This window comes from Salvelinus namaycush, chromosome 4 (assembly GCF_016432855.1).
Source record: "Salvelinus namaycush isolate Seneca chromosome 4, SaNama_1.0, whole genome shotgun sequence".
Taxonomy (NCBI): domain Eukaryota; kingdom Metazoa; phylum Chordata; class Actinopteri; order Salmoniformes; family Salmonidae; genus Salvelinus; species Salvelinus namaycush.
In genome coordinates, this window is record NC_052310.1 from 59,231,459 (window position 1) to 59,243,812 (window position 12,354).

A 12,354-nucleotide genomic window follows, 5' to 3' on the forward strand; every position below is an offset into this window, starting at 1 on the left:
CTTCCTGTTCTCTCTCTGATCCCTTAGCCCTTTTAATAGTTAGTCCCTTTTCCATTTCCCTGTGGTAGCGTGCCAGGCCCTTTCACAGGGAACAAGGTGTGTGTGTGTGTGTGTGTGTGTGTGTGTGTGTGTGTGTGTGTGTGTGTGTGTGTGTGTGTGTGTGTGTGTGTGTGTGTGTGTGTGTGTGTGTGTGTGTGTGTGTGTGTGTGTGCGTGCGTGCGTGCTGGTTCCTGAATCCGACACCAACAATGTCCTCAGGAAGGGAGGGACTGAGTGGAACAGGGACCCCCCCCCACACACACACACACACACACACACACACACACACACACACACACACACACACACACACACACACACACACACACACTCCAGGCTCTCCAACACAGTCAAAAAGACAATGGGGTCAATCAAGATTCACAGCTCAAGTCAAGTCAGACAGTAGATCTGCCACTCATATCGAGGAACTTCACACCATTCGTCTGGGAGTTGGGCCAGGAGTTTTTCCTGACCATGTGCTCTGACAAACTGGATGGATTGAAATCCCTTTGCTTTTGACATGCGTACTTCTGAAGAGCGGGTCAAGTTGTGTGTGTCTTGGCTGTCCTTTCATAGTCATTATCTTCTCTAGGAAATCAGCAGGGTTTTAGCCCAGATCTGTCTGTGCTCTTGTGTACTCCATTGCTGTCATTGGGAGTTGGGATGATAGAACAAACAGGCTGGCACTCAGGCTAACAGGATTATATAGGGTTCTATCTAACTATTGCCCAATTGGGGTTAGTGTGCGTCCAAAATCCCCCCCCCCATGTAGTGCACTACTGGTCAAAAGTAGTGCTCTATATTAAGTCATGATGCCTATGGACATCATGATTTAATTTTCTACTACTGTATCATTGCACATTTCATCGCCTACGTCTATTCTATCCTCCACAGTTACGTCAAGTACTGGGACTCTGTGTGTGTGTTTATGTGGATTGTAAGAGAATACTCCCTTGTGTATTTATTGAGAACTCTCAAAGTGATGACTGTTGGATCTACAGTTCCGGTGTCAGGGTGATGCAACACTCTCTCTCTCTCTCCCTCTCTCTCCCTATGCCTCTCTCTTCCTCCCCCTCTCTGCCTCTCTCTCTCTCTCTCTCTCTCTCTCTTCCTTGCTCACTCTGCCCCCCGCTCTCTGTCCCCCTCTCTTCCCATAGCATTCCCTGCATGCTCCATTCCAGTGGAGATAAAGTTAGAGCCTTGAAAGCGACAACGTGTTGTAGCCGGTAGCCCCACAGTGACGCAACCCAATGATTTGATTATCTCCGTTGGCGTTGGAAGGATGCTAAGCAACGTAAACACACACTATAAATACAACTAACCCCCCTGCCCCACCCCACCACCACTGTCCAGCCCCCTCAAACTCCCCAAACTTGATTTATAAATACAATATGCAGAGAGCAAAGTGAAATGGCTTAGTCTTAGTTACTGATACTGATGTTTTTGTTAATAGGGATATATACAAATAAAATGTCATTTGATTGGTTGATTGATTTATTGGTTGATTGACAGATTTATTGGCACATGGATTTAACATCTTAAGTTTAGTGGCACAAATATTCCAAATATATATCAACAGATATGTCATAAATATCATGAAAATACAACTTTACCAGAGTACAATGGTACATATGAAACCACAACTTACGTTGCCACAGCTATGGTCTTGTACTATACCAACAATGAAAAACGGTACATTTGGCACAAACTGTATCAAATTAATCAATATTGTGCATAATAGGCAGTTACAAAAGTACATTGGAAGCATAAAAAATCATGCATATCAAACTTGAGAGATACATTGTCTTAATTTAGGCAATCACTTCCTAGGTTCACTTTACGCAGTAATAAAGGGTGATTTGACCCTGTAAAGTCTGTCTACATACTGTCTACATATCTAAAACATAACATTAAGTACCTATGAAATGTTCACTTGAAACATCAATTGAGCAGCCATAGAGTCACAGATGCATCACATGACATGCATGAGTATAGTAGAATGGAGAATCATGGTCCACCGTGCAACTATCCTTTCTGCTCCGGGGTGAAGTTTCCACTAAGTACAGATCTAGGATCAGGATTTACTACATTCTGGGAACGTTCTAAGGATTCTAAGGATTCTACCCCAATCCTAACCTTAACCATTAGTGAGGAAAATGTCAAAAAGGCTGAAGATCAGAATCTAGGGGCAAATTCACCCTACTCCATCCTTCCTCTCCAATAAGTTGGTTATTCCATCTTCATGATCAGTCCTGGTCTTCCCAAATGACCAGGGAGAACAAATCACCATACTTTACATTTTTTTGTAATTTAGCAGACACTCTTATCCAGAGTAATTAGGGTTGTACTTGTTTTGCTAAAGGATACAGCAACAGATTTTTCATCTAGTCAGCTCAGGGATTCAAACCAGCAACCTTTTGGTTACTGGCTCAACACTCTTTTAACTGCTAGGCTACCTGCCAGTCTTTGTAGGCCACTCTAGTCCTTACAGATAGGATCTTACCAACAGTACGGATTGTCTTTCTAGGCCATTCTAGTCCTTCAGCTAAGCATCTGTTTTGGACAATGTGTGAGTCCTTCATACCCAACCACCTCTGACATCCCTCATCACTCTCTAGTAGTCTCTGTTCATTTCCTCTTCATTCAAACTTTAAATTGTTCAAACTTCTATTTAACAGTCCCTATCTCCCTCAGGGCTCAGACCACACAGAGTCCATGGTTGGACATGAGGGCCGTCTGACTCTCCCTCCTCCGGTCCTTCTTCCGCCCCAGCCGGACCCTCCAACAGACGGCACTGGACCCCAGCAGAGCCAGCCCGGCCGACAGCAGAACCAGCCCCAGCACCGAGATGGTGGAGCCGTGTGAGTTGAACATGTACGCCACAGCAGTTACCACAATACCGGCAATGAGGACCACCACGCCGAACGGCACTGTGCACCGGTAGCACGACATCTCCGCCCCACCTGTGGCAGCTGTCAGCTGCATCTCGTTGATTAACGGGACAGTCGTCACCACGACGCTACGGTCCTTCTTGTTGTTGTTGTTGTTGGATTTCTCTGTGGGGACTTTCTCAAAGGTTGATGTTGGCGTTTTCATGCCGCTTTTGGGGACTTTCGGTGAGTTTCTGCTGATGGGGTCGTCTGGCATAGAGATTTTGTTAGCTAGGAAAAGGTGGTCCATCTTAAATTTCAGTGGTCAACCTGTTGAGTCTGTCAATCAGTGTGGCATACAGAGAGAGAAAAATACATTTTAGTCATATTGAAAACAAAACAGAGAAAACCCTGACAACACCTTAAGGATTAGCACAAAAATAAAGGATGTCAGCAGTTCACAATTTACTGAATTACAGTGAGGTGAGGTATGTCTCTAAATTGAAGCCTGTTCCCATTGAAATGAAAGATCTCTGTGCCAATGTCTATGCCCTGGCAGTAATATTTCCACCGGTGCATTGTTGGCAGTTGGACGTGAGGCGTTGACAGTGCGCAACATAACTGTCAAATTTCCCAGAGAAAGGCAGCTAACATTACGACACCTCCGTGAAACTAGAGCCAGCCAATTTGATAAATAGTCCGCTCTAATGATGAAATAAATAATGTAGCCTAAAGCTATAAAAAAACACTATGACGTATCATCCCAGCTAGCACATTTGGTTCCTTGGAAGTTGTGGGAACGTATGGTTTTGGTTTCACATTGGTTGTGGGAATGAAGCCAAACGTTTCCTGACTGGTAAAACATTTTGCTTGCTCTGTGAAAATGTATTTGGAGGTTGCAAGGAGGTTCTGAGAACGTTTTACTCTGGAAGGTTCTAAGAAAGTTTTCCTGGGAGGTTTTATTAATGCTCTGACAATGTAAATGATAGGTTATTTGAAGGTAATTTAATAACATTCTGAGAACATTTTCTAAATATTTGTAAAGTTTTGTAATGGTTATTATTGAAAGTTTTCTTAACACTCTAAGAACGAAATGTAAAGGTTATTTCGAGGTTTTTGAATAACTTTCTAAAAACCTTCACTGAATGTTCCAATAAGACTTATTTGGGTAGGACATTCATTTGTTTAGGCATTAATCATGATACAGCATCATTGAGATTTGAACCTGTGTGCTCCTGTTCTCTATCACCGGAATTTGTCCACTGCACCACCAGGGTAGAGCTAGGATGCTGTGTTTTTTTACGCATACAAAGCTGTTCATTTTAGTCTATTCAAACAGAACCCATTTCAAAGGAAACAATCACTCCATAAGATCAGGTGTGGCAAAATAGTAAGCACAGGCAACACACCTGAACACATTTAACCAAGATAAAGGCTAGAGAGATTTTTGTTGATGCTGAGAACAAAATATATATGTTTTTAAATAACAATCTTAGAACGTTTTCTGAACAATGCTAAAGTTTTCTTGTGTTTTTTTAGGGAAAGCTTTCTTTATTTTCTGAGAACGGAATTTAGAGACAATTGATGTGGATGTTGTTTTTTTTTACATTCCTTTATTGCAAAGAACTGGCATAAAAGAGAACCATACATTCTCAGAAAGTTCTGAAAACATTGTTTAAATATAACTTTTTTTCATTAGTCCACTGTTGATACAGTCCCAAAATGCTTTGCATGTCAGCAGGCAAGTTTATCAGATATTGGACTTTCAAGAAGCAAAGAGTCATCATATGCTGCAAACGCAATAGTTATTTTGTGGATTTAGAACGTTCCCAGAATGTAGTAAAAATATGACATTAAATACAGTGGCTTGCAAAAGTATTCACCCCCTTGGCATTTTTCCTATTTTGTTGCCTTACAACCTGGAGGGGGGTTGTATCATTTGATTTACACAATATGCCTACCACTTTGAACATGCAAACTAATTTTTTTGTGAAACAAACAAGAAATAAGACAAAAAAAAACAGAAAACTTGAGCGTGCATAACTATTCATCCCCCAAAGTCAATACTTTGTTAGAGCCACCTTTTGTTCATTATATCGAATCCAAATAAAAATCAATTTAAATTACAGGTTGTAATGCAACAAAATATTAAAAACGCCAAGGGGAATGAATACCTTTGCAAGGCACTGTAGAACTTGTGTGGAATGTTCTGTGGAAGTACTGAAATTCCCACAGAAGAACGTTGTTTCTTAAAGTTCTCTGAACCATTTGAGAATGTGACTTTAAGGCCAGGCACAAGGGTGGGCAACTCCAGCCCTCGAGGGCCTGATTGGTGTCACACTTTTTCTCCATCTCTAGCAAACACACCTGATTAATCCAATTGCATTCTAATCTGAAGATCATGATTAGGTGATTATTGGAGTCAGGTGTGTTAGCTGGGGCTGGGGCAAAACTATGACACCAATCAGGCCCTGGAAGACTGGAATTGCTCACTCCTGCGGCGGGACGACCCCCTAAAATAAAATAAAACATCTGAATCATATCACAATCAACTTTTACAAGTTGAATGTAGACATTAATAAAATACTTTTTTGTATTACAATTTTTCTTTAATACTTAATAAAAAATTAGGCGATATTGAATTATATATGCACATATTTACATACTACGCAAATATATACTTCTGGATACTAGATGAAGTCAGCATAAATATGTTGGTTTAATGTTGTTAAAACATTCCAGGATCAGACTTTTCCAGAGCAGATTGTGGATAAATACTTTGTTTATCTTTCTATTTGTAAAATACTGAAGACATGTACAGTACCAGTCAAAAGTTTGGACACACCTACTCATTCAAGATTTTCTTTATTTGTACTATTTTCTGCATTGCAGAATAATAGTGAAGACATCAAAACTATGAAATAACACAAATGGAATCATGTAGTAACCAATTTTTTTTTAACAAATCAAAATATATTTTATATTTCAGATTCTTCAAAGTATCTGCCCTTTGTCGAGGGCTCCCGAGTGACGCAGCAGTCTAAGACACTGCATCTCAGTACTAAAGGCGTCCCTACAGACCCTCGCTCGATTCCAGGCTGTATCACACCCGTGATTGGGAGTCCCAAAGAGCGGGACACAATTGGCCCTGCATTGTTATGGTTTGGCCGGGGTAGGCTGTCATTGTAAATAAGAATTTCTTCTTAACTTAATTGCCTAGTTAAATAAAGGTTAAATAAATAAAATAAATTGACTTGATGACAGCTTTGCACACTCTTGGCATTTTCTCAACCAGCTTCACCTGGAATGCTTTTCCAACAGTCTTGAAGGAGTTCCCACATATGCTGAGCACTTGTTGGCTGCTTTTCCTTCACTCTGCGGTCCAACTCATCCCATCTCAATTGGGTTGAGGTCGGTGATTGTGGAGGCCAGGTCTTCTGATGCAGCACACCATCACGCTCCTTCTTGGTCAAATAGCCATTACACAGCCTGGAGGTGTGTTGGGTCATTGTCCTGTTGAAAAACAAATGATAGTCCCACTAAGCGCAAACCAGATTGGATGGCGTATTGCTGCAGAATGCTGTGGTAGCCATGCTGGTTAAGTGTGCCTTGAATTCTAAATACATCACCATCAGTGTCATGAGCAAAGCGCCCCCACACCACCACACCTCCTCCTCCATGCTTCACTGTGGGAACACATGCAGAGATCATCCTTTCACCTACTCTGCGTCTCACAAAGACACAGCGGTTGGAACCAAACATCTCAAATTTGGACTCATCAGACCAAAAGACAGATTTCCACCGGTCTAATGTCCGTTGCTCGTGTTTCTTGGCCCAAGCAAGTCCGTTCTTCTTATTGGTGTACTTTAGTAGTGGTTTCCTTGCAGAAATTTGACCACGAAGGCCTGATTCACGCATTCTCCTCTGAACAGTTGATGTTGAGATGTGTCTATTTGGGCTGCAATTTCCGAGGCTGGAAACTCTCATGAACTTATTCTCTGCAGCAGAGTTAACATTTTCATCATAGCGTTTGATGGTTTTTGCGACTGCACTTGAAGAAACCTTAAAAGTTCTTGAAATTTTCCGCATTGAATGATTGACTGTCATTTCTCTTTGCTTATTTGAGCAGTTCTTACCATAATCTGTGATTGACCGGCTCAAATCGGTCTCATGTAGTAAAATTTGAAATTGTGTTTTTCACATTGGATAAAAGTAGAGACTCAGAGCTACAAAATGGTATATCATACACTCCAGTTGAGGAACAATGCAAAAGTAATTTTGCTTTGAAAGTTGATGGTCTTTGAATTTTTTGGTACTACTACTGGAGAGCCCTTCTTTGTCTACACCCATTCAGCATCATTTACACCCTCTTAAGCTTTAGGCCCACCCATCTCTCTAAGGGTTGATCCGAGCATTCTGTACTAACAACAGCAGTCAAGCACCCAAGCTAACTTGCTAGCTACTTCCAGACACAAACACAAAGAGAACACACAAAGAGAACAGCTCACTGAACATTATTCGCCCTAGCAGAGCTGGTTAGGCTGTTGTTAGGCTGTTGGTGACTGCAACTGTGCTGTCAGATTGTCCATTCGTAAATTCAGAGCGTTTCTCTCTCGGAGCGTTCAGAGCGCACACTGGATGCTCTGGCCGATGAGTAGGGTTGATCCGAATGTTCTGTCCTCACAAAGGCAGTCAAGCACCCAAGCTAACTGGCTAACATTAGCTAGCTTGCTAGCTACTTCCAGACCCATAATGAGAGAACACCCCACTCTGACCATTTTACTCACCCTAGCAGAGCTGGTTATGCTGTTTTCATGTTATCCAGAGCGTTAGTGACTGTAACGGTGCTGCTGGCAACAATTTAATTACGCTTTTTTTGCCGACGTTTACTGACACGGGCCATATTCAACAGGTGTTGAGCGTTCGTAAATTCATCAGTTATTCTGCACTCTGGCACACTCAGACGAGAGTATTTTGTGAAGACATGGAGCTAGCTAGCTAGCTAGGTAAATAATGGACCTTAATCACAACTCATGACGATACTACCCTGCATTAATCTGCAGGTAGCTAACCAACCAGATTCAATGTTAGCTAGCTAACATTAGGCTATAACTAGTGTCTCTGAGATATGAATAATACGATCATACATGTAACGTTAGCTAGCTAGCCAGCCAGCTAATGTTAGCTAGCTAGCTAACAGTACACTTTAACTTGAAATGAAAATACTTTGTCAAAATCAGAAATGTGTAATATCTGAAAATGTAGCCAGCTAGACTATCTTACCCGTATACATCATGGATGGACACGTCTACTGTCAGATGCCATGGTTGCCCTTAGTTTGAAGATGTAATCCGGAGACAGGTGTTTTCTCCATCTCCTTAGCTATAATACTCGAATTCCACTGATTTCAAAACTCGGTCCTCCAGAAAGTGGAGAGCATACACGTAACATTACCTAGCGAGCCAGCCAGCTAATGTTAGCTAGCTAACAGTTCGGCTTACGCACTTTTACTACGCGATACGTTTAAGATGGCGCCGGAGAAGAAGGCAGACTTTTTACGTGCCCCCAGCCGATTGAGTTTTTTTGTTTGTTTATTTGCGTTGTTTGTAACTTATTTTTTTACTTATTTTGTACATAATGTTGCCGCTATCGTCTCTTATGACCGAAAATAACTTCTAGACATCAGGACTGCGATTACTCACCATAGACTAGCAGAATACTTTTTTTCCTTTCACGACTGCCCGGCGCGCCAAATATATACTGCTTCCTTGGGAACAGGCCCCAATCCCCGTGATCTGTGTGAAGAGGAGGTGATGAAAGAGGGGCCGAAGGGCGGGCTGCCTTCTAAGAATTCGTAGGGAATCGAAAAAACACCACTTCTCTACATTCGGCTAGCAAACATGCAATCCTTGGAGAATAAAATCGACGAGTTACGCGGAAGATTAAACTACCAGCAAGACATACAAAACTGTAACATCTTATGCTTCCCGGAGTCGCGGCTGAATGACGACAATATCAACATACAGCTGGCTGGTTATACGATGTACCGGCAGCATAGAACAGCGGCATCTGGTAAGACAAGTGGCGGCGGACTATGTATTTTTGTACATAACAGCTGGTGCATGATATCTAAGGAAGTCTCGAGCTATTGCTAGCCTAAGGTAGAGTATCTCATGATAAGCTGTAGACCACACTATCTATCGAGAGAGTTTTCATCTGTATTCTTTGTAGCTGGTTACATACCCCCACAGTCAGAGGCTGGCATTAAGACAGCATTGAATGAGCTGTATTCCGCCATAAGCAAACAAGAAAACGCTCACCCAGAGGCGGCGCTCCTAGTAGCCGGGAACTTTATTGCAGGGAAACTTAAATCCATTTTACCAAATTTCTATCATCATGTTAAATGTTAAATTACATTTCATATGAGGAAATCAGTCAATTGAAATACATTCATTAGGCTCTAATCTATGGATTTCACATGACTAGTAATACAGATATGCATCTGCCTCACAATGGGCCTTGGGGGTCTCGTTGTGGTATTTTTGTGCATTCAAATTGTCAATCAATAAAATGCAATTGTCTTCTTTGTATGTAACTTATGCTTGCCCATACCATAACCCCACTGCCTCCATGGGGCACTCTGTTAACAATGTTGACATCAGCAAACCGCTCGCCCACACAACGCCATACACATGGTCTGCGGTTGTGAGGCCGGTTGGACGTAGTGCCAAATTCTCTAAAACAATATTGGAGGCGGCTTATGCTAGAGAAATTAACATTAAATTCTCTACCAACAGCTCTGGTGGACATTCCTGCAATCAGCATGCCGATTGCATGCTCCCTCAAAACTTGAGACATCTGTGGTATTGTATTGTGTGACAAAATTGCATATTTTAGTGGCCTTTTATTGTCCCCAGCACAAGTTGCACCTGTGTAATGATCACACTGTTTAATCAGCTTCTTGATATGCCACACCTGTCAGGTGGATGGATTACCTTTGCAAACGATAAATGCTCACTAACAGCGATGTAAACAAATTTATGCACAAAATTTGACAGGAATAAGCTTTTTGTGCATATGGAATATTTCTGCGATCTTTTATTTCAGCTCATGAAACATGGGACCAATAGTTGCGTTTATAATTTTGATAAGTGTAAAATAAAATGTTTACAGCATATCAACAATTCCCTCTGGCCACGTCTGGAGAATATATCTAAGGATAACCACACAAAATGTGATAAATGTAGATGCTTCTGAAGCTGAGAATAATGAGTTGGGAAGAGTCTGACTTTTGGGAAATGTCAGTTAAAGACAAGTACACTGAATGAAGACTACAAAATGACAAAAGCCTATTTAAACCCAATCACCATCTCTTCAAAGTAAGTTACTAAATGTAGTACAGTTTGTAACATTGTCTATGAAATGGTTTTTGAAATTATGTGTACAGTAATTCAATGTAGTGAACTTTTAAATTATTGATGTATGTCCATTTTAAAGTGGTAGAAATTCATTAAAATGTTGATGACTTTAGTATGATAAACTAAAGAAAATATAAATTGTTGACATTTTTATGTTTACTTTTTGAAAATACTAATATTAATGAACAAAAATAGCAAAAAATCTAAACATTTATAGGTAGATTCAAAAATGTCATTTCAGCCTGTGATGCCTGGCCTAAAATAGAAGCATGTAGGAAACGTTATGCTGAAGTACTGAAATTACCACAGAAGAACGTTGTTTCTTAATGTTCTCGGAACAATTTAAGAACATGATTTTAAAAAGAACCACAAAGAAACCGGTAGGAAAAGTGGTTATGCTGAAGTACTGAAATTCCCACAGAACATGCCCAAAAATCGAATTAAATGTAAACCATGTTTGAACCTTCAGGAAATGTTCTGTTAAAGGGAAAATCTGCAGTTGCTACATCAACTTTTGGAATTCTAAATGAATGATATGTATCCATTGATTCTTGAATAACATAACTTATAAATGCCTAATGAGCTTAGTTCAACTGTCGTGCCCCATCAGAACCCAACATATTTGCTTGTTTTACTGCAATGTTTGTAAATAAAGAAAAAAAGCACCATATAGCCTCAAAACATGGTTAAAACTATAATTTGGATATCATGGATGGTCAGTTCTTGCATCCATAGCGTAGTCTATGATTTTGCAAGGATTTTGTGATATTTGCGGGCAAATAAGCTTGATTTTGTTACAGCAATTCTGACATTTTCCATTGGCAATATGCAAGGAATATACGAGGAAAATATTTGTTGACGTGTGGCTTGATTGAACTATATTATGCAGTAAATGTGCGGTGACTGGTTGAAATTATCAGCCCTCTTTTTGTATTGCTGTTATTGGTCAGTTTTATGCAATAATATTGTGATTATTTGACTGTTTTATGTGGAAATAGTGTGGTGATTGGTCAAATTTGCACACCCTCGCATAATATGCAGGGAATTGTTGATTTTGCTAAACGTTTTGTAATTGCAGAATCTCAGAATCCTGGAGGAACTGTACTGTAAAGTAATTAAATACCAAGAAACGTATGTTTTTTTGTGTGCTGAGAATGTTCCAAAGCCAAACAACTATCCTGCACCCTTCCCAGAAAGGTTGCATGTAAAATAACCATAGGACAACCATGCTCTCACCAAGCTCTAAGAAACCTATGGTTCTCAGAACGTTATGTGCTAGCTGGGATCTGTCATCAACTCTTCTCTGTCGATGTCAACTAGTATGCGATGCAATATTCGTTGGCCTAGGCGCGCGTGATGGAGATTATTTTGAAAGAAAAAAAACAATCTAATTACTCACCTTAAAATGCTGACTGATTCCATATTTTACACCTAATCCATGAATATATATTGTAGTTTCAGGAATATAGTATTCAGTGCCAATAATAACTGTGAATTTCACAATTTAGGTAAAATACATCAGTTGAATTTACTGTATTCTGGAGCTCTTCTCAGTCTTCTGAAACAGTACGTCTTTGTGGTAAGGGAACGCAACCGTCAGCCTATTCACTCTCATCTCGAGCTTGAAGTTGTATGTCATCCATTCGTTTTTTGTCCATTATCAGTTCGTGTTTTTTGTCCAAATACAGATAGAATATAGGACTATCCTGTTTAACTTTAGCACCAGCATATGAAAATGTATCATATGCGCAGAGGTTTCCCCAGAATGAGATATATAGCCTACCACCGTTCATTCCACTCACTTCTTTTCTCTCTATACACTGTCCATGTATCGTGCAGGCATGTCTAGAAAGCTGTCTCTCTTTGCAATGATCTGGTCTACATCGTCTTGGAGAATCACGCAGGGGGAAGTCAATAGCTAAAGAGGGGAGTGTCTGTGAGACACGACTTTCCTCTCCCCCTCACCTACTGAACGAGCAAGGAAACGTTTAACCCTTTCCACCCTTAACCCTTATTTTAAAGTATAC

At 40.6% G+C, this 12,354-nt stretch overlaps 1 protein-coding gene across 1 annotated transcript; it reads right to left on the minus strand.

Moving 5' to 3' along the window:
• Positions 1 to 1,544: 1,544 nt before the first annotated feature.
• LOC120045670 (transmembrane protein 100-like) lies at positions 1,545 to 12,148 on the minus strand. The gene is made up of 2 exons (XM_038990605.1): positions 11,727 to 12,148; positions 1,545 to 3,248 (listed from the first exon to the last, which is right to left on the minus strand). Exon 2 carries the CDS (start codon positions 3,217 to 3,219, stop codon positions 2,737 to 2,739), a length of 483 nt encoding a protein of 160 aa, XP_038846533.1. The 5' UTR covers positions 3,220 to 3,248; positions 11,727 to 12,148; the 3' UTR covers positions 1,545 to 2,736.
• Between the last annotated feature and the right edge of the window lie 206 nt (positions 12,149 to 12,354).

Excerpts from the sequence above, each read along its gene's own strand:
- LOC120045670 (XM_038990605.1), bottom strand. The coding sequence starts at position 3,219 with ATGGACCACCTTTTCCTAGCTAACAAAATCTCTATGCCAGACGACCCC.